The sequence below is a fragment of the Geotrypetes seraphini genome, chromosome 4, assembly GCF_902459505.1.
Source record: "Geotrypetes seraphini chromosome 4, aGeoSer1.1, whole genome shotgun sequence".
Lineage (NCBI taxonomy): Eukaryota > Metazoa > Chordata > Amphibia > Gymnophiona > Dermophiidae > Geotrypetes > Geotrypetes seraphini.
Window position 1 is genome coordinate 186,805,541 of NC_047087.1, and position 17,834 is coordinate 186,823,374.

Here is a 17,834-nt window from a genome sequence, read left to right on the forward strand (position 1 = left end):
ATGTTAAACTTGAAACGTGATACTTGGAACTTAATCACATAAACTTCTCAGTATTACTGAGCATCAGTTATGTCAGTTTAAAGAACTTATTTAATTAATAGATTAAATAATGTACATACTTTTTTGCAAGTTAGGATCTTTGCCTTTTCAGCCTCAACTTTTTCTACCTGTTTAGCAATAAATAAAAAATAATATATAGTTTGAGATACACAAAAATAAATTGATTCACCAAATAAAGATTTACATTTTACAATGGAATCAACTATTAGATCAGACACGTCAACTTGATTGAGGTCAGGGGAAGCCATTTATTATGTTTTGTGTTCACTGCCCTAGTACTTCATTCCATTAGGAGGGTTACAAATTGTTTTAAATAAAGTGTATAAAAAGCCTTGTATTAATAGGATGACATACTGAAGGCTGAAGCAGTCATGAATTGAAAGTAATTTAAAATAATGTAGGAAATTGAAAGTCTGTGGATTGAGAAGAAGGTGATTGGGTGGTGTGGAGATTTATGCAAGTCTAAGCAAGAAACTTACTGGGTACAAGAGAAAGAGGTAAAACCTGGACAACCATATAACTTTTCTTCTAATATTGTTGATAATCTCTCTCTTTTGCGAACCAGAGTCACTAAATTAGAATCAGTTAAATCTGTGGTGCAGCCACACGTTCAACTTCAAACCCTACAGGGTGCTAGGGCCTGATTCTATAAATGGTGCCTAACTTTTAGGCACCAGTCCATGCAGCTATCAATCAACTGCTAGACATCCTTTACAGAATCATGCCCACAGTGCCTAGGTGTCCTCAGGTTAGGTTTAACCTAGCCTAATTTACCAACACCCATCTTGCATGCCTAGTAAAGCCTAAGTTTGCCAAGCCTATTCTCCACCCTAACCCTGCCTACTTTTCAGGTAGGCATCGTTAGACATTGGAGGGCGCCTTAACTTAGGCATCAGTAGGTACCACACAGAATTCCACACATAACTTTTACTTAACCCTTGAAGAAGAAAATGGTACACATCCTTGCGGTGTGGCAAGCTGCAAACTGCAAGCACATCTCAAAGGATCCCATGGTCATTCAATGTAATGTTCATCTTCTAATGTATCATTCAAATCAAAAATTGCAAATAAGGATGTTCCATTGGTGAAACAGGCCAGATGCTAAAGACCAGGATCAACTTATATAGATATCATATTAAAAACTGCAAAACCAACCAGGATGTCACTTTTGTCAGACAACCTTTAGAAAACTGACCACTATACCAATGATTTTATGGTGAGAATACAAAAAGGAAACTTTAAGACAATGCAAGAATGTAAGACCTTTGGAATTAAAATGGTGAGATTTATTTATTTATTTATATAACAAATTTCTCAACTGCCTATTACTAGGCGGCTTACAAATAACATTCATAAAATAACTAAAACCATACAAAAAAGAAAATCTATACAGTCAATAAACATTTTAAATCATGCAATAGCAATAATAATAGCAGTTTATATACCGCAGGACCGTGAAATTCTATGCGGTTTACAATGATTAAAAAGAATGCTACAATTGAGGAGAACTTACATAGTTGGAGATTAGTGACTAACAGTTTATGAGAGCAGTTGTTGTGGGAGAGATTGTGCGGATCAGCTAGGTAATTCAAGAACAGATATGTATTTAGGTGTTTCCTAAATTCACCATAGTTGTTTGTATGCCTAAGTAATTTTTCCAGGTTTTTGCTCCATAATGCTGCTTCAAAAGAGAGATGTTGATGGTGTCTTTTAAATTTGCATCCTCTAACCAGTGGGGTGATGAACTTCGGGTGTGAGGTTCTCTTATATTTGTTGGTTGAGAAGGAGAAGAGGTCAGTTATATATTTAGAGGCTAAACCGTATAGTGCCTTAAAGCAGAAACATCCCAGCTTAAACTTCGCACTAGAGAGCTGCACGGGAACGGGGATGACGGGAATCCCGCGGGACCCGCGGGGATCCCGCGGGTTCCCCCTTTGGGTCACGGGGATCCCGTGGGGACGCCCCCTAGGGTCGCGGGGATCCCGTGGGGACGCCTCCGAGGGTCGCGGGGTTCCTGCGGGGTTGGATCGCAGCGGGGTTGGTCGAGCCGCGAGAGTAGTCTCCTTCTCCTTACCTGCCCTGTCGCAGCACACAGCCGAACGGAAATCTTCCCGATGTCAGCGCTGACGTCGGAGGGAGGGCTTAAGCAAAGCCCTCCCTTCCTCCGACGTCAGCGCTGACATCAGGAAGACTTCCGGTCGGCTGTGTGCGGCAGGGCAGGTAGGGAGAAGGCAATGGCGAACGAAAGAGGGGGGAGGGGGCGGTCCGCCCCGAAGAATGTGCATAGCCGGTCAGGTCCCCCGATCGACCGACAACAGGCCCGGCCGACAAATCTCCCTGCCCTGTAGCCGCAAATCTAAATTACCTCTTACAGCAGCTTCACTACTCCAGCTGCTGTAAGAAGGTAATTTAGATTCGCGGCTACAGGACAGGGAGATTTGTCCGACCGGGCCTGTTCTGTTGTCGGTCGGGTGCAAAAGCGCCACAAAGGTGGAGGCAGGGAGGGAGGAAAGGTGGAGTGGAGAAGAAAAGACGCTTAAGGGGGGAGAAGGCCGCTGAAAGCACTGGGGAAGACAAAGGGGTGGAAAAGAACGCTGAAAGGACATGGGGTAAACGGGAGATGAGGGGGGGAAGGACCCTGAAAGCACTGGGGAAGACAAAGGGGTGGAGAATGCCACTGAAAGGACATGGGGAAAACAGGGGTGGAGAAGGCCGCTGAAAGGACATGGGGAAAACAGGGGTGGAGAAGGCCGCTGAAAGGACATGGGGAAAACAGGGGTGGAGAAGGCCGCTGAAAGGACATGGGGTAAACGGGAGGAAGGGGGGGAAGGACCCTGAAAGCACTGGGGAAGACAAAGGGGTGGAGAATGCCACTGAAAGGACATGGGGAAGACAGAGGGGGGAGAAGGCCGCTGAAAGGACATGGGGAAGGCAGAGAGGGGAGAAGGATGCTGCCTGACAGGACATGGGGAAGATGGTGGGGGAGAAGGACACTGAAAGGAAATGGGGAAGAGGGAATGGGAAGAAGACGCTGGCAGGGAAGAAGACAGAAGTGCCAGACTATGGGGGGAGCGGAGGGAAAAAGATGGGTGCCAGACCAATTTGGGAGGGGGGAGAAAGGGAGAGGCACAGTAACAGAGCAAATGGAAGACACAGAGAGAAGAGAGGCAGTGGATGGAAGGAATTGAATGAGAACATGAAGAAAGCAGAAACCAGGCAATAAAGGTAGGAAAAAAATTATTATTTTTTTTTTTGCTTAAGGATAAAGTAGTATATTAGTTGTGTTGATAAAAATTTATAAACATTAGAGGCTCTGGTAGAAACCCGTTTACAAAGTATGTATTCTTCCCAATTAATATTTCCAAATTAATAAAGTCTTTTTGCTTATTTTTAAATGAGTTTCTACCAGAGCCTTTAATTCAGTAGCATAATTAAATGAAATAACTATTTCTGTAGTTTATAGGGACAGGTGGGGATGTAGGGGATTCCTCGCGGGGACGGGCGGGGACGGAGGGGATTCCTCGCGGGGACGGGTGGGGACGGAGGGATTCCTCGCGGGGACGGGTGGGGACGGGTGGGAGTCCTCACGGGGACGGGTGGGGACGGGTGGGACTTTGGCGGGGACGGGTGGGGACGGGTGGGATTTCTGTCCCCGCGCAACTCTCTACTTCGCACGTGCCTCCATTGGCAAACAGTGCAGGAGTCGGTAGGAAGGGGTTATGTGATCGGACTTCTTCAACCCAAAAATCAGCCTAACCACTGAGTTCTGCACCAGTTGTAGTCTCTGCATGTTCTTCTGGGAGATTGCCAGGTGGGCGATATTACAGTAGTCAAGATGGCTTAGTATAAGGGATTATACCAGAATTCTGGATGATGAAGCGTCAAAGTATGCTCTGATGGACCGAAACTTCCAGAGAGTAAAGAAACCCTTTCTAACCAATGAGTCCACTTGATCTTTCATGGTTAGGCCTTGCTCAAGTATTATTCCCAGAACCTTCATTGTAGGTTGAATAGGGTAACTGAGTTTGTTGATGCATAGTGATGTTTAGTGACAAATGGGTGTGGCGAGGCTACAAAAAATTTTGTTTTTTTCTGAATTAAGCTTCAGTCTAAATTCAGTCATCCATTGTTCCATCAAGTTTAGTACTTTTGTTGCCATGGGGGTAGCTTCAGAGAGAGAAGTGGCAAATGGGATAATGATTGTAAAGTCGTCTACGTAACTAAATAATTTTATTCCTCACTGGGCCAGTTGTGCACCTAATGATGACATATAAACATTAAAGAGCAGTGGGGATAGTGGTGACCACTGAGAAACTCCAGATGGGTTGCTCCAGGTATTAGAGAGGTTGTAATTGAAACATAATTGATAGGTGTGGGATATAAGGAAACCTCGGAACCAGTCCAATACCTCTCCTCTGATGCCAATTGCGTCCAAGCATTGTAACAATTTCTCGTGATCCACCAAATCATGTCAAATTGCATGATCAGGGCATTGTGGCCCTTGCTAAATAAGGAGCGTAAGTTATCCAAGATGGCTGCAATTACTGTAAGAACAATTAATCCACAGTGCTCTATTATATAGCAAAAACCAGAGTAAACAAGAATCATCATTCATTACTATGCTTCTACAAAGAAGCATTTTCTTGAACTTTTGAATATCAATGAGAGAGCTCTTTGTGATCCAGTTAACTTGTTCCACAGAGTTACTCCTATGATGGAAAAAGCAGAAGCTCTCATGTTCTCATGCTGCACTTTTGAGAAGTCCATCACCGATAGTCACATTGCACCCGCAGACCTCAGAGTTCTAAATGATCGGTAAATTGCCATAACCTGTGACAAATACCAGAGAATCCCATAATAGATGACTTATTGGCATAACCAGTTAAGGTGCCACAGCTAATAATAAAAGTGGATATTCCATGCTGGTCACCAGAAACAGTCTGGCAGACAGTATGCTACTTAGTGCCAACTGAATATAGGCCTCAAAGGGTACAACTTAATACAGTATTTATATATTATAGGATACTATGCAATACCACTTACCATTCTCTTGAACAGAATGGTACCATCCTTTTCCATCTGAAAATAAATAAAAAATAATAATTAAAAATGATTTTTGCTTACTAGGATCACCTAGATCAGTGGTTCTCAACCCTGTCCTGGAGGACCACCAAGCCAATCGGGTTTTCAGGATAGTCCTAATGAATATGCATGGAGCAGATTTGCATGCCTGACACCTCCATTATATGCTGATCTCTCTCATGCAAATTCATTAGGGCTATCCTGAAAACCCGATTGGCCTGGTGGTCCTCTGACCTAGATCAGGGAACCACTGACCTAGATCATGAAAGGTTAGTTTCTCACAAACCCCCTCCTGTACTAATGCGTAGCACAGGTATTAGCTCATAGAATTCCTATGAGCGTCAGAGCAGTTACCAGCGCTAAAACCTGCGCTATGCATTAGTAAAGGAGGGGGGGATTTTTCTTATATTAAGAACTTTTTGCTTTGTCCTGAGATCTTGGTCATCAATGTTATTTTCTCCATTGGACCTTGCTGCAAAGGTGGAGGTTGAGGAAGGAAAAGATATTGTCTGTATTGCCACGTCAATGCAGGATTCTAATGCTAGGGACACAGGAAAACACAAAAATTTTCTGCTTCAACTTATTTAATTAGTTTCATTGTTTAAATGATTGGAGGAACTGGAATGAGTAAGCTTATTTGTGGTCATTCCAGTAAGGACATAGTGAGAAGACAGGGTTGCCAGATGACTTCAGATTCCCCCAGTGGGAATGATTTAGCTCTAATCTTAAAACCACATATGCAGAGACTTGTATGGTTGCTTTACTTAAGGAGTACAATTGGGAGATCAGAACTATATGCCCCTGTATGCAATGGTATAAAGCCCAGGACTAGATCAACCCTGCCAGACAATTTTGGAGCTAGTTGGCACTCTATGATCAGATAATCACTTAGGGCTCCTTTTACAAAGCTGTGCTACCAGTTAGTGCAGCGATCTCAAAGTCCCTCCTTGAGGGCCGCAATCCAGTCGGGTTTTCAGGATTTCCCCAATGAATATGCATTGAAAGCAGTGCATGCACATAGATCTCATGCATATTCATTGGGGAAATCCTGAAAACCCAACTGGATTGTGGCCCTCAAGGAGGGATTTTGAGACCCCTGAGTTGGTGGCACGCTGTATGCAGACAAGCCCATTTTATTCCCATGGGCTTCTTTGTATTCAGTGCGCCACTAATCAGCAGCACTGCTTTGTATAAGGAGCCCTTTGTTTCCAAGCTTATTTTATATTTATTTGCCCTCAAAAGCAGTAAAAATGTAAAGAGATAAAAATAGAAATTAAAAAATTATAAAGATACAAAAAAAAGATACAATAATAAGGGAAAAGGAACTACAATTAAAATAGGATAGATAAGAAAGAAGAATAAAAAAAAGAAATAAGAATAGGCTAAAATAATAGATTCAAAGCCTATGGATATTTTCTAACTATGGTGTTTGTGCTCATTTCAAAGTGGAAGATCTCTCATATATTTGCTTTGAAAAATTACCACAGATATTAAGTAGCTGCAGTAACTTCCATTTTCTTCTTTGTAAACTAGCTCCCCAATATTTAAACAGCATAGTCAGTACTGAATTCAAACGCCAACCATGACATTTAATCTCTATCTGGAAAGTCAGTGTCAGATGATACCTTACCTGGATATCGGCAATGCATATCTGAGTAGAGAGTTACCACTGATGTTATCATGTGCTACTGATATTCAGTACAGGATAGTTCATTTGCTATCCTAACTTACCTGGATATTTCTCCGAGTACCAGCACTGAATACCAGCAGTACCCAGATAGCTTCCAACTCTGGATTGGATTGAGCTGATTGGAAATGACTAGCTGTGATATTATCCAGATAATGCTGCTGGAAATCCCCACTTGGAACCAGAATTGCATTACCTCTTGTATTTTCCTTGACAAGTTGTTCCAGGAAGCAATCGCCTAAAGCATCCAGGAACTTGGTTTCCCTACTGCAGCCTAAGTTCCAATCTATCCCCGGATAATTGAAGTCGCCCATGATAACTGTGTTGCCTCCCTTGCATTCGTGTTTAATCTCAGCCGTCATTCCTCCATCAGTCTCTTTGGACTGCCCTGGAGGTCAGTAGTAAATGCCGATTTTCGTATTAGTTCCATTTATTCCCAGCATTTTGGCCCATAGAGATGCTACCTTATTATTCGTTTCCGGCGTGTTCTCTCTGGTAGACTCAATTCCCTCTTTTATGTATAGGGCAATACCCCCACCTTTTTGTCCTACTCTGTGTCTGCGGTATAGTTTGTATCCTGGTAGCACAGTGCCCCAGACGTTGTTCTCATTACACCATGTTTCCATTAAAAGTATAAATGCCAGAGCAGGATTAACCAATAGGCCAAGTAGGCACGTGCCTAGGGCCCGAAATGGTCAGGGGGGCCCGATGAAGGAGAGCATCAACATTTTTTTTTCCAAACAGCGATGGACCCCTCCAACATCGATCGGCAACGCGGGCCCCCCCCCATTGACGGAAAGTAAGACAAGCAAGCAATGCAGGTAAGAAAGGCAACGGGAACTGTAATTTTGCAAGCAGTGCTGCTTGCCCAAAGCTTCCCTCTGATGTAGCTTCTTGTTTCCGCCTGGGCACATGGTGGGGTGGGGCGGGCAGGGGGCTCAGTGTACTTATGTGCCTAGGGGCCCTCGACGAATTAATCCTGCCCTGATAAATGCATGTAGTCTTGGAAACTCTGCCTTACTTGAAGGACATTGGCTTTAGAGTGAGCCAGTGGCGTACCTAGGGGGGGGGGCGGGGGGAGGGCGGGCCGCCCCGGGTGCCAGCCCTAAGGGGGTGTTCCCGGCCTTGCCGTTCAGTCCCCCGCCACCCCCGAAGGACCGCTCGCCCCACTGACCTTCCTGCACCACCTGTGAAGCAGCCCGCAGCAGGATCGCGAAGTCAGCGTCAGCATCCCTGCGCTGCTTCCTGCGCCGCGATCCCGCCCCTCCTCTGACGTCAGAGGAGGGGCGGGACCGTGGCGCAGGAAGCAGCGAGGGATCGCTGACGCTGACTTCGCGATCCTGCTGCGGCTGCTTCATAGGTGGTGCGGGGAGGCCAGGGGGGCGAGCGGTCCTTCGGGGTGGGTCGGGGCATCAGGCCTTCAGGGTGGGGCGGGCGGGCAGGCAAGCAGGCTTTCAAGGGGGAGGGGGTGACAGGCAGGCAGGCAGGCCTTAAAGGGGGGACAGGCCTTCGGGGGGGGGTGCAGACCTTCAAGGGGTGCATGCCTTCAAGGGGGGCAGGCAGGCCTTCAGGGGGGTGCAGGCCTTCGGGGGGGGGGTGTAGGCTTTGGGGGGGTGCAGACCTTCAAGGGGGTGCAGGCCTTCAAGGGGGGGAACAGGCCTTCAAGGGGGGAAAGGCAGGCAGGCCTTCAAGGGGGGGACAGGCCTACAAGGGGGGGTGCAGGCCTTCAAGGGGGGGTGCAGGCCTTCAAGGGGTGCAGGCCTTCAAGGGGGGCAGGCAGGCCTTCAGGGGAGTGCAGGCCTTCGGGGGGGGGGGGTGTAGGCCTTTGGGGGGGGTGCAGACCTTCAAGGGAGTGCAGGCCTTCGAGGGGGGTGGTGCAGGCCTTCAAGGGGGTGCAGGCCTTCAAGGGGGGACAGGCCTTCAAGGGGGGAAAGGCAGGCAGGCAGGCCTTCAAGGGGGGACAGGCCTACAAGGGGGGGGAGAAGCTACAAGAGGGTGGGACAGGCCTTCAAGTGGGGGACAGGCCTTCGGGGGGGTGCAGGCCTTCGGGGGGTGCAGACCTTCAAGGGGGGGACAGGCAGGCAGGCCTTCAAGGGGGGGACAAGCCTACAAGGGGAAGGGACAGGCCTTCAAGGGGGGTGCAGGCCTTCAAGGTGGGACAGGCAGACCTTTAAGGAGGGACAGGCCTTTGGGGGGGGGACCATGATTTAGAAGTACACGGAGGGAATGGGGTGTTCAAAGAGACATGCATATGCCAAACTTTGGGGGGGGGAAGAAATAATGGGTCTGAAAATAGAGGAGAGGGAGAGAGATGATGGACCATGGGATTTAGGGAGGGAAGGAACAGAAAGGGAGAGAAATTGGACACAAGGGATGGTGTGGAGGAGGGATAGAGATACTGGATAGGAGGGTAATTAGGAAAAGAAAGGGAGAGATGGTGGACTCTGGGATGGTGGGGAAGGAGGGAGAGATGCCGGATGAAAGGGTATTTAAGAAAAGGTGGATCTGTGGAGGGAGATGAAAAAAAGGAAAGATACCAGACTTCCTGGGAAGGGAAGGGAAATGGAAAGGGAGGACAGAGTTGGCAGATGGATGGTTAGCATGCAGAAAGAAGGAGACCCTGGCAAGCAAGTTATCAGAAGAAAACCAGAGCCTTGGACCAACAAGATTTGAAATATAACCAGACAACAAAAGGTAGAAAAATTAATTTTATTTTCTGTTTTGTGATTATAACATGTCAGATTTGAAATGTGTATCCTGCCAGAGCTGATGTTGGACTGCAAACGTGAGCTAGGATTTAACAGAAAGAGGAAAAGTCCTTTTTGTTTCTTTATTTTATTTACACCACAGCGCCAGTGTGGTTAGGAGAAGCCAAAGGGGGTGAAAAAGCTATAAAACCCACCAGGAGTTTTGAAAAAAATCACCCAACTGGGCAGGAAAATCGAATTGAAAAACCAATTCAATAGGGCTGAATCGAATCAAAATTTTTTTTTCCTGTATCTGGCAGCATTAGTTTGCGCTACTGTCTTAGACTTTAGGACCTGGGATTGGGGAGAGATGGCATCCTCAGTACTTTATAATGCAAGTGAAACGAGGATTTGGTCAGACTTTTGAAGGGTCTGCAGAAAAAAAATATTGTATAGGCCGGGGACATGAGACAGCAGGAAATGGGAACTTTTCTTCCTTCTATTTTTGTGAATGGAAAGGCTGAGGATGTCAGAGAGGTCAGTTAAAATATGTGCTTTATAAGAAAATATAATAATGTGTTTTATAAAGTTTATAGCATAGCTGGCCTACCCAGTGAGGTGTTCCTAGTGGTGATGGTGGCAGCGTGTCAATGTGTTGAGAGGAAGAGGTGGTCTGGGAAATTTTGCTGAGCAAACTCCGGGCCCATTTCCACCCCCCAGTTAGTCCACTCCACTCAACTGATTCACACACTGAGTGGGTCTTTGGGTGTTGTTTTGGGATCTCTTCCAGTGGTTTATCTCCTTCTGGTCCAAGGAAGGAAACTTTGTTATCCTTAGCATTGACCTACAGAATATGTTTGTAACAGCGCTGCTTGTGTGGCATTAGGCTATGTAGTGATTGAAAGAAAAAAACAGACCTTTGCACATTTTTGCACTATATGGTGGGTGTATGAGGAGATTCACATTTCCTGCACAGCTAAGTCCATGTGAAGTTACCTTGTGCTGTATTTGACATCTAGCAAGGTCTCTGTTTGAAAGGAAAGATCTAAACTTAAAAATGAAGTGGCCAGAAGTTATGGTAAAAGCAGATAGTGTAGCTGGTTTTAAGAAAGATTTGGACAAATTCCTGGAGGAAAAGTCCATAATCTGTTATTAAGACATGGGGGAAGTGTCTGCTTGCCCTGGATCGGTAGCATGGAATGTTGCTACTCTTTGGGTTTTGACCAGGTATTAGTGTCCTGGATTGGCTACCATGAGAATGGGCTACTGGGCATGATGGACCATTGGTCTGACCCAGTTAGGCTATTCTTATGTTATGTTCTCATCTGTAGGGGCCTTTGTTTTCACTTCTTATTTTAATGTATTTTTTTTCTGGGAACTTATCAGTGTTTTTTATAATGGGAACAAAAATGGAAGAGAATTAATGTGTGTGGAATGGGGGGGTAACTAATTTCTTCAGCTAAATAATTCAATCCACTTCAAACAGACATAGGAGAACTTGTGCACCATTCACACACCCTCCAACCAAAAACGTCAAAAGAAAAAAACTGTTCGACAACCTCCTAGCCATTCGAGCTGCAACACTCGACCCCCAACTCTACAACCAATTGATATCAACCACAGACTGCAAAACCTTCAAAAAGAAATAAAAACCCTTCTATTCAAAAAACACATAAAACCGAACTAACACAATCAGAACTGTCCCAAGCATCACCTGCAACTACTCCATATGTACTTCTAATGTCATGACAATTTAGACATATTTATGTTATGTTATGTTTGGAATATAAGAAAATTTTCACTGCCTGTTTCTATTCTGACCATTTATTCCATTTCATGGTTATTGCAAAAAAAAAAAAAAAAAAAAAAAATTTTTTACATGGGGGGGGGGGGGGGGGTGTCAAAAAATGATGGGCCCCGGGTGCCACATACCCTAGGTACGCCACTGGAGTGAGCTACAAACAGCAGAGTTCTGACAAACTGGAAACTTGACTGACCTGTAGTTTGCAGGTAGATAAGAGGAAGCACAGCATGTTGGGTGAACAGTAGTTAAGTGAGAGAAAGTGCCTAAGCCTTCCTTAATCAACAAGAGCCTGTACATGAGAGTAATCAGCAGAGAAGCTGATCTGAGACAGAGAAAGCAGCAGAAAAGTCAAACTAAGGACTGCTGCAGTACCACAGATATTAAGTAGCTGCAGTAACTTCCATTTTCTTCTTTCCATTTTCTTCTTTGGAGCAGCTGAGAAATCCGGTCCAGGCTCCAGAACTGGGGCTATTAAGAAGCTGGCTTTGTAGAAATGCAGAGCAAAGGAGCCTGAATTCCAAGCTGTGCACCTAGAAAAGAACTGAAAGCTGAACTGCTGCCAGGAAAACTGTAACTGGGGCAGTTCAGAAATACTGGTCTGCAGTGGAAATATAGACAGAGCTGGTGCTGATTCTTGGGAAGGGCCAACCCTCAAAGCTGGTGCACACTAAAGAGTGCACGATTTTCCCAGTCAAGGAGAAAACAGCTGTAGGTCTGCTGGAAAATTTGGAGTGAAGCAGCTGTGTAAAGGTGGTCTTCCTGCATCAAAGTCAGTTGATATTTGCATATCATGAAAGGATAATGCAAAAAGGTAGAAAGGAGTAAGAAACTTCAGGATGGGAGTTTGGGACCAGGAGTGGGAAGAAGCCAAGTCAACACTGCAGTAGTGCCCTGCAGAGAGGACTAAGTATTGTCCCTTGGAGGGAGATGTGAATGAACAGAAGTGAAGCCAGGCACCCCAGAAACTAAAGAGAAATTAGAGAAGAAGATTAAGGAGCCAAGACAGCCCCAGAGAAAAGTCTGCCTACTGTTCTCCAGAGAGGGCATCTCTCCTGCCGTGGTTCGCAGCAGTTCGGGTAGAGGAGTGATGGCATCGCGGTAGGGGAGATGAGGCATTTCTCCTGCCGCGATGCTTGCGGTGGAGGGGCAGGCAGGTTGTTTTCGGCACTTAGACGTGTCTTGACTTGGTCTAAGTCAAAAACGTATAAGTGCCAACTAGGCAACCTGCCTAAGGTTTTGGTTATACCTGTTGTAAGCCTAGGTGTAGGTCAGCCCCCCTCCCGCCCTTTCCCCTCCTCTAAACACGCCTCTTTTCTCTCTGTGCGTCTAAAAACCAACTTTGGTTATGGGTACTTGGACAATCAGGCTTTTTGATCGTCCAAGTAGCCATTTAGGACACTTTTTGGACCTTTTTTTTATTATTATTATCCCCATAGGGTAGAGGACTTTTGCTCCTCTCCTCTGGGCCTCTAGTGACTGAGCTAGATTGAGAAATTTTATCCTACCTTGACCACACCCTCCCTGCTCTTGCTAAGTTATCTTTTCCTTGCTCTATGGCCTGCCTTTTAAGATTTTCTGTGACTGTGAGGGAATACTGTTACGGGGAAACAGTAATTTCCTATGTTAGGTACCATCGACTTGTGTTCGAGTGCTAGCAACTTGATGATTATCATCAAGTTTTTATGGCAGAATACAGAAGTAGATTTCCGGGCCATTCTTATGTGCAGTATAAATTTGATGTTGTTGTATCAAATGCGATATTCTGCCTCCAACATCTGCTGCTGCCCAGATGGGTGGTGCATCATTAGTCTGACATCTCCACTGAAACTATCCACCTTGGGAGGCCCTGCTGGTAGTGAAACTACCGATGGAATAGCTTTCAGCTTCACAAATGTGCGCAAGCCACAGTGGCATGACAAGCCTATGTACCATGATTCCCTCAAATACCTGGTTGAACATCTACAATATCAGGTTCCAACTCCTGAGACAGGAAATCAGTGTTGGCATGATCCCAGCCCACCTGATGTCAGTACCTCAAAACTGATGGGTCATAGACAGAACCGCCACATGATACATGCGTTAGATTCTTTATGGAGAACAATCTACTTGAGGGGTTCATGATCCATGACTAGCAAGAACTGACATTCCAGTAAATACCATCGAAACGTTTCCAAAGCTTATTGGACCACTTGGGCCTCCTTCTCAATAACTGCATAGTTCGGGAAAACAGCTTTCAGCTAATGAAAGCCACAGAGTGTTCTCTCCCTTTGACCTTCTGGACCAGAACTGCTCCCCAACCTAACATCCAATGCATCTGTTTGCACCACAAAAAGCCAGTTGAAGTCCAGGCTAAACAATATCAGCCCCAAGCAAAGGGCATCCTTCAGGATCTTGAAAGCCAAGTCCAATTCAGACATTCACTGCATCTTCTGCAAGAGGTTAGTCCAGGGGTTTTCAGTGAACCTTTGAATAAAGCATCAATAGTACCTGACAAGCCCCAAAGCAGCTCGTACCTGTTTCTTGGACTGGGACATCAGTACGTGTGTGATTGCATCTACCTTCCTGACCTGGGGCTTTCCTTGTCTCTTCCCAACAGCGTACCCCAAGTATTGACCTCTTGTCCTCCCAGGAAGTATCTTTTAGATTTTTGTCAATCTGGTTGTTCTTAGGCGGTGCAGGACTACTTCCATCTGGACTAAGTTGTTCTTCCAATCATTACTGTAAATGGCACTATCATCCATAAGAACATAAGAAATGGCTTCACCGGATCAGACTCTAGGTCCATCCAGTCCGGCGACCCGCACCCACGGAGGCCAAGCCAGGTGTTCCCTGCTGAGAAACCTTGTTTACTCGTATCCCCCAATGTGATTTGCAAGAAGGTGTGCATCCAACTTGCTCTTGAATCCCAGAATGCTGGTCTCCATCACGACCTCCTCAGGGAGAGCGTTCCAAGGTCCACCACTCGTTGTGCGAAACAGAACTTCCTAATATTGGTCCTGGGCCTGGTGCCCCTCAGTTTCAGTCCATGACAGTCCGAGTCACATTTGACAATGTGAATAACGATGTTTCTTGCTCTATTTTGTCAAATCCTTTTAGTATTTTAAAAGTCTCTATCATGTCTCCTCGCAGTCTTCTCTTCTCGAGGGTGAACAATCCCAGTTTTCCGAGGCGTTCTTTGTAGCTCAAATTCTCGATACCTTTAACTAGCTTCGTGGCTCGCCTTTGCACCCTCTCCAGTAGGGTTATATCCTTTTTTAGGTAGGGAGACCAGTGTTGAACTCAGTACGCCAAGTGTGGTCTGACCATTGCTCTGTAAAGCGGCATTATGATGTCCGCCGATCTACTTGTGATTCCCTTCTTTATCATGCCCAACATCCAATTTGCTTTCTTTGCAATTTGCTGCTGTGCATTGAGCCGACGGCTTCAGGGTCCTGTCTATCAGTACCCCCAGATAGGTTAGCCACGTAACTACCATGCAGCTTCAGTAGGTGGTCGACAAAGTGTTGAAATATTGCTGGAGTTCCATGAAGGCCATAAGGCAGCACAGTAAACTGGAACAGGCCTTGAGATGTTGAAAAGGCTGTCTTCTCCTTTGTAGCCAAAGTAAGAGGTGCTTGCCAATACACCTTGGTCAAGTCTAATGTTGAGATGTTCAATGAGTTCATCAACCCTTGGAATTGGGTATGCCTCCAGTTTGGAAATGGCACTCACTTTTTGGAAATCTATGCAAAACCAGATGATCCCTTCTAGTTTAAGCACCAGCACAATAGGGGATTTACAGTTACTGGTGGATTAATAAATAACTCCCAATTTCAGCATCTTAGTTATTTCCTTCATCATTACCTATTGACAGGCTATTGACAGTCTGTAGACTACACCCACGTAGATAGAAGTTCCATCTTCTCTTTTCAGAGCAATCCATATCGCTTCTTCCTCTCCCCAGGTCCCTTGCATTTCGGTCGCTTGGATATTGATCTTAACATAGAGAGCTACTCCTCCACCTTTATGACCATCTCTGTCCTTCCTAAAAAGATTATATCCCGGTATGTTTGCATCCCATCCATGTGATTCACTGAACCATGTCTCTGTGATAGCAACAATATCTAGATCTGCCTCTAATATCAGGGCTTGCAGATCATGAACTTTGTTGCTTAGACTGCGAGCATTTGTGGTCATCGCTTTCCAGCTATTTTTCAGCGATAATCTCCTTTTTCGTATGGATTTTTGTGTCGTTTCACTTTCCGTTGCAATACTAAGAAATGAGTTGCTGATATTGCTTATGTTGCAGCCTTTACTACTATCACATCTTTTCTTTTGCCGGGGGTGGTCTCTATAATTGTCCTTCGTACATACACCACCCCCACCTTCTAGTTTAAATGCCTAGAAAAATATTGTCTAAATTTCTCTGCAAGGTTTCTTTTTCCTGCTGTAGTAATATGTAGCCCATCAGTGCAATATAGCTTCTTGTCCTTCCATGTATTTCCCCATCCTCCTATGTATCATCAAGAAGGCTTCAGGTACATAGGAGGATGGGGAAATACATGGAAGGACAAGAAGCTATATTGCACTGATGGCTACATATTGCTACAGCAGGAAAAAGAAACCTTGCAGAGAAATTTAGACAATATTTTTCTAGGCATTTAAACTAGAAGGTGGGGGTGGTGTATGTACGAAGGACAATTATAGAGACCACCCCCGGCAAAAGAAAAGATGTGATAGTAGTAAAGGCTGCAACATAAGCAATATCAGCAACTCATTTCTTAGTATTGCAACGGAAAGTGAAACGACACAAAAATCCATACGAAAAAGGAGATTATCGCTGAAAAATAGCTGGAAAGCGATGACCACAAATGCTCGCAGTCTAAGCAACAAAGTTCATGATCTGCAAGCCCTGATATTAGAGGCAGATCTAGATATTGTTGCTATCACAGAGACATGGTTCAGTGAATCACATGGATGGGATGCAAACATACCGGGATATAATCTTTTTAGGAAGGACAGAGATGGTCATAAAGGTGGAGGAGTAGCTCTCTATGTTAAGATCAATATCCAAGCGACCGAAATGCAAGGGACCTGGGGAGAGGAAGAAGCGATATGGATTGCTCTGAAAAGAGAAGATGGAACTTCTATCTACGTGGGTGTAGTCTACAGACCTCCGACTCAATCGCAGCAAATTGATAAGGATCTGATTGTGGATATCCAAAAGTTTGGAAGGAAAGAGGAGGTTCTGCTGTTGGGAGATTTCAACCTGCCGGATGCGGACTGGAATGTTCCGTCTGCGGAATCGGAAAGAAGTAGGGAGATTGTGGATGCCTTTCAAGAGGCTCTGCTCAGACAAATGGTGACGGAACCCACAAGGGAAAAAGCGATATTGGATCTGGTCCTCACAAATGGAGAGAGTATCTCTAATGTTCGAGTGGGTGCTCACCTGGGTAGTAGCGATCATCAAACGGTTTGGTTTGATATAACGGCTAAAGTGGAGAGCGGCCGCACGATACTTAAAGTCCTAGATTTCAAACGTACGGACTTTAATGCAATGGGAAAGTACCTGAAGAAAGAGCTGTTAGGATGGGAGGACATAAGAGAAGTGGAAAGACAGTGGTCTAAGCTGAAAGGAGCGATAAAAATGGCTACGGACCTTTATGTGAAGAAAATCAATAAAAACAAGAGAAAAAGGAAGCCGATATGGTTCTCCAACCTAGTGGCTGAGAAAATAAAGGCGAAAGAGTTGGCGTTCATGAAATATAAAAAAAACCAAGAAGAGGAGAGCAGAAAGGACTACAGGGTGAAACTGAAAGAAGCCAAGAGAGAGATACGTTTGGCGAAGGCACAGGCGGAAGAACAAATGGCTAAAAATGTAAAAAAGGGAGATAAAAATTTTTTCAGATATATTAGTGAAAGGAGGAAGATAAAAAATGGAATTGCTAGGCTAAAAGATGCTGGGAACAAATATGTGGAGAGTGATGAGGAGAAAGCAAATGTGCAAACAAATACTTCTGTTCTGTGTTCACAGAAGAAAATCCTGGAGAAGGACCGAGATTGTCCGGCAAAGTTACATGAGAAAATGGAGTAGATTCTGCGCCGTTCACGGAGGAGGGTGTTTATGAGCAACTTGAAAAACTGAAGGTGGACAAAGCGATGGGACCAGACGGGATCCATCCCAGGATACTAAGGGAACTCAGAGAGGTTCTGGCGAGACCTATTAAAGACTTGTTCAACAAATCTCTGGAGACGGGAGTGATTCCTGGGGATTGGAGGAGAGCGGATGTGGTCCCTATTCATAAAAGTGGTCACAGGGATGAAGCAGGAAACTACAGGCCGGTGAGCATCACTTCAGTTGTTGGAAAAATAATGGAAGTGTTGCTGAAAGAAAGGATAGTGTATTTCCTTGAATCTAATGGGTTACAGGATCCGAGGCAACATGGCTTTACAAAAGGTAAATCGTGCCAAACGAACCTGATTGAATTTTTTGATTGGGTGACCAGAGAGCTGGATCGAGGACATATGCTAGATG

The 17,834-nt window shown here is 45.2% G+C and overlaps 1 protein-coding gene across 7 annotated transcripts in view; it reads right to left on the bottom strand.

The window, feature by feature from the left end:
* MCU (mitochondrial calcium uniporter) overlaps positions 1-17,834 on the bottom strand; it is a 449,047-nt gene that overhangs the window by 64,408 nt on the left and 366,805 nt on the right. For all 7 annotated transcript variants that reach the window (XM_033940609.1, XM_033940608.1, XM_033940612.1 and 4 more), the window contains 2 exons: positions 5,104-5,139; positions 120-167 (listed from right to left, as the gene is read on the bottom strand). In XM_033940609.1, the coding sequence (XP_033796500.1) occupies positions 120-167; positions 5,104-5,139 (84 nt within the window). The remainder of the gene's footprint in view (positions 1-119; positions 168-5,103; positions 5,140-17,834) is intronic.